This window comes from Pinus tabuliformis, chromosome 4_1, assembly GCF_031772625.1.
Source record: "Pinus tabuliformis cultivar Carrire ecotype Pingquan chromosome 4_1, CPIR1, whole genome shotgun sequence".
Classification (NCBI taxonomy): Eukaryota; Viridiplantae; Streptophyta; class Pinopsida; order Pinales; family Pinaceae; genus Pinus; species Pinus tabuliformis.
Window position 1 is genome coordinate 470,426,025 of NC_142303.1, and position 4,560 is coordinate 470,430,584.

Consider the following 4,560-nt stretch of genomic DNA (forward strand, 5'->3'; position numbering starts at 1 on the left):
TTTTCCCACAGCTTCTGTCCTATTTGACAAGTCTGCATTAGATGTAAAGCTAATTCCTTTGCTTGCTTGCAGTTGAGACATATAGATGGGCCATAAAAGCTCCTTTTTCTGAGGTTATCCCAAGTGAGAATTTTATTATGACATAGGAGCCAAAGAAAAGTGGACACCTTCGGCTAGTTAGAGGAATCCCAGATCTTATCCCATAAGACATCTTTGATTATCCGTTCCTTGATGATTACATTGTATGCTTCCCTTGTGGTAAAAGTTCCCTTCTCTTCATATCCCCATCTAAGAATGTCCATTCCTTCTGAGGAGAGGATTTGTCGTTTTTGTAATTCAGAGGAGAGAGAGATCTGAGCTTGCTCAGAGCCATGCATTAGTATTTGTTTAGCCTCAATCCATCGTCTGTACCCCTGTGTGGAAGAAGGGTCCCAGAATTGACTAACCTTATCTAGCATATTTATATCTTGCTCTGGTAAGGGAAGGTTAGAGAGAATGTCCTTGATCTTTGGGAGCTGCTGCCAGGAGTCCTCCCAGAACCTTGTTGTATTGCCATTCTTAACTTCCCAGAAGCTATGTTGTTGTATTAGTTTCCTATGTTGAATGGCCGAATTCCAAATTACTGAACTTGTACTTACTTCTGACATTCGAATTCTTTCTTCAATAGGGCTATTGTTCGCATATTTGGCTGTCCATAGGGAGGCCCAGGGAGTGTCAGGTTTTGAGAGCCATCTCCACCAAATTTTAGCTCCCATTACCTCATTACTGTGCCCTGGATCTCTTAGGCCAATACCATCAACCTTCTTTGGAAGACAAACATTGTCCCATTTGACCAGAGCCCACTTTCGATTGGGACCTGAGTTGCCCCATAAGAAATTGCGCTGTAGCTTCTTTATATCCTTGAGCACCCATTTGGGAGCTGCTAGAATTGAGAAGAGATACAGGGGCATGGAGTGAAGAACGACTTTAATGAGAACGAGTCTGCTGGCCATGTTAAGAGCTCTGTGAGTCCAAAGGAAGAGCCTCGCTTCTAGCTTTTCTAGCAGGACTTTCCAAGAGGAATGCTTGAGAGCCGAGGCCATTAAGGGCACTCCAAGGTATTTGGAAGGAAGAGACGCTATGGTAAAACCAAGAATGCGGGCTATGGCCCTTTGGGTGGGGGCAGGGGTATTGAAGAAAAAGATTTGAGATTTGACCTGATTAATAAGGGCTCCTGAAGCTTCAGAGAAGTTCGATAGGAGGGCTTTGAGAAGGCGAGCTTCCTGAACAGAGGGATGGCCAAAAAGCATGTTATCGTCTACAAATTGCTGATGAGAGTAAGTAGGAGAATTGAGAAAAGATAAGCCCTTGAGTCGCTGGGAGTGCAAAGCAGATTTGATGCTTCTACCCAGTCCTTCTGCCATAATAACAAAAAGGAAAGGTGAGAGGGGATCTCCCTTCCTGATACCCCTGGAGGGACGGAAAGTGGGCGAAGGGATACCATTGATAAGCACATAAAAGAATGAGGAAGATAGTAGACTCACAACCCATCTAACCCAGGAAGGGGCAAAGCCAAAGGCAGTTAAGATTTTTTGAATGTAAACCCAGCTTAAGCTATCAAAAGCTTTAGATAAATCAATTTTAAGCATCATACCTGGTTTTTTTTATTGCTTCAAAGAGTGGATTATTTCATGAGTTAAAATAATACCATCCGTGATCTGCCGACCTTCTACATAACCAGATTGCTCTGGCGAAATAATGAGAGGGAGCAAAGGTTTCAATCTGGTAGCTATAACTTTTGAGACAATCTTGTAGATGATGTTGCAGAGAGCAATCGGTCTGTACTTGTCTGGAGTATTGGATTCCTCTGCCTTGGGGATTAAAGCAATGAAGGTCGCATTCAGCCCTGGGTACATCCATCTTAAAGTGCGTGATTCTTCTACAACTTGCCAGACTTCCAATTTGATTAGATCCCAGAAGTTGTGAAAAAAGTTGGAGGTGAATCCATCCGGACCCGGTGCTTTTCCTGCTTTCAACTGATGCACAACATTCTCGACCTCCTGAAGGCTTGTGGGCTTAAGAAGGAGAAGATTATGCTCCTCTGTGATTAATTTGGGAATGTTCCTTAGAACTTTGTCAATAGCAGACGTTCTATCTATGTTGGGCTCTTGATGGGCTTGTTTGAAGTATCTGAGAAACTCATCTTCAATGCCTTCGTGCGTCTCAATTCTGGCTCCCTGCTCATTTTTGATGTGGGAAATGTAGTTGTTCATTCTACGCTGCACTGTGGTTCTGTGAAAAAATTTTGTGTTTTTTTCCCCGTCCTTCAGCCACTTAACTCTCGATTTCCGCCGCCAAAGTGTTTCCTCCTATTTTGCTCTGTCTAGGATTTGGGCTTCAAGAGTTTGTTCCTGTTTTGCTAGGTCCTCGGAGCGTCCTTCTATAATGATTCTCTGCTGAACATTCTTCATTTCTTGATTGAGGGCTACCTGTGCCTGAAAAATGTTGCCGAAAGTGGTATGATTCCAGTGCTTGATTTCACCTTTAAGGTGCTTTAGTTTCTGCTGGAATATAGACATCTTAGAACCATTAGAGGGATTAAACTTGAGCCAGGTTGATCTAACAAATTCATTGAAATCCGGATGAGTTAACCAAAAAGCTTCAAACCGGAAAGGGCGCCGAATGCTGTTGCCTGGTCGATTCCATTGGAGAGCTATTGGCCAGTGATCAGAGCCCGATATTGGAAGGATGGAAGCAATGAATTCCCCCCCCAGGTGAATTGCGTTGTCTGATAGTAGAAATCTATCAAGACGTGAGGCTATTTGTTGCGTTCCTTCTCTTTTGTTGTTCCATGTGAACATGCCATTATTTGAAGGTAGATCTATCAACCAATTATTTTGTATAAAATCCTTTAGAATGTTCCCATCTCTGTTGCTCTTGTTTCTACCTCCCTGCTTTTCTTCCATTCTTGCTATCATATTAAAGTCACCTCCAGATATCCATAGCGGGTGCAACCTGTTTGAGTTAAGCTCCGATAAGGTATCCAGGATTTCAGCTTTGTGTATGGTTTCCTGAGGGAAATACACATTAGTCATGTGGCCGTGGATGTTAGTGCCGATTATGTGAAATATTGCTTGGATGAAGTTCTTGTTTGCATGTATACTGTCAAGTTGAATTACTCGCGCATCCCAGAGAACTGCCAGTCCTCCCGACGCCCCTTGAGCATCAACAGCTGTTACCAGCCCTCCTGGCCAAGCTTTTGCTGCTATTTTTTCCAAAACTGTCGAGTTACATTTTGTTTCTTGCAGAAAGAGTATATTAGGTTTTTCCTGCATGAGCATGTTTTTTAGAAGCCTGCCTTTCCTTGGGCTATTGAGCCCCCTAATGTTCCATGATATCAACTTCATTGAGAAGGGTTGGGATTGATATTGAAGTACTTGGTCAGCTTGGCATATCTGCCTGACTCAACTAACACTTCACCTATCTTGATAGTTCTTTCGAGAGTGGTTTTTCTTCCTCGCTTTTTACTGTCTTTGGTGATGAACTTTCCATCCCATTGACTACCAATCTGGACTCCTAGAGAGTATTTTTTTTGTGCGCGATTGAGGACCTCCACCAGGTTGTCCACTTGCCGATCTGGGATTTTATCAAAGTTTCTTGTTTTGCATGCTTGCTCTAGTCCTAGAATGTCCAGTTCACCAATATCTATATTCTCAGGGTCTTCCTCCATGAGCTGGGGTTCTTGATAGTCTTCAGCTGTTTCCTCCACTGCCTTTGAACTGGGTTCTGGATTGTCGACTTCCATTCCTTGGAAGCTCCAGGCTGGGAGCTTGGTTTGGGTATGATGGGTCGATTTGCCGGACAAGCTTCCCCCTGGCTGCGGTGAAACCCCATCTTGCTTCTCTTTGCTGGTTTCCTTGTCATTTAGAGGTAGGTTTTCAGGTTCTTGAATATCATCACTGGCCAGAGCAGCAAAGCTATTGCTCGTTGAGGGTTTTGACAAGTTAGCTGGGTTGGTCCTGGTATTGGCTGTCGATTTCTTATGACCTCTTCTGCGATTTACCACTTTGGTAAATCCATCAGAAGCAGGATTGTCTGAGTCCATTTGAGGAGGGGGCTTCCTGTTCAGAGGACAATCTCTGTAGAGGTGACCTAGATCATGGCATTTCCTGCATCTAAACGGTACATGCTCATAATCTATCAGCTGTATCCATTCAATATCATCATGGAAGAGACTTACCGTATCTGGCAGGGCTTGCTTGAGGTCCATGTAGACACAGATCCGGGCATATGATGTGTATCTGCATAATTTTGTTTCCTCTGCTACCTTGATAAATTCGCCCAGAGCATTTCCGATCTCTTGTAGGGAATCCTCCTCCCAGTATTCCCAAGGGAGCGAATACAGCCTTATCCAGACAGGAGCACAACTAAGATCTTCCTTATCCGGATTGAAGCGTTCAACCCACCCTTTGAGGTATAGGCCTGCGGAATTAAAGAAGTACGGGCCTCCATCCAGAACCCTGTTACGATCTTCCAAGCAGTTAAACACAGCCGTAAAAAACCCTTTTGGCCCTAGTTGCA

At 43.9% G+C, this 4,560-nt stretch overlaps 1 protein-coding gene across 1 annotated transcript; it reads right to left on the reverse strand.

Annotated features, from left to right (window-relative positions):
• Positions 1 to 2,348: 2,348 nt before the first annotated feature.
• On the reverse strand, positions 2,349 to 3,320 carry LOC149176481 (uncharacterized). Its single transcript, XM_089421481.1, has one exon. It carries the CDS (start codon positions 3,318 to 3,320, stop codon positions 2,349 to 2,351), a length of 972 nt encoding a protein of 323 aa, XP_089277607.1.
• Positions 3,321 to 4,560: the final 1,240 nt, after the last annotated feature.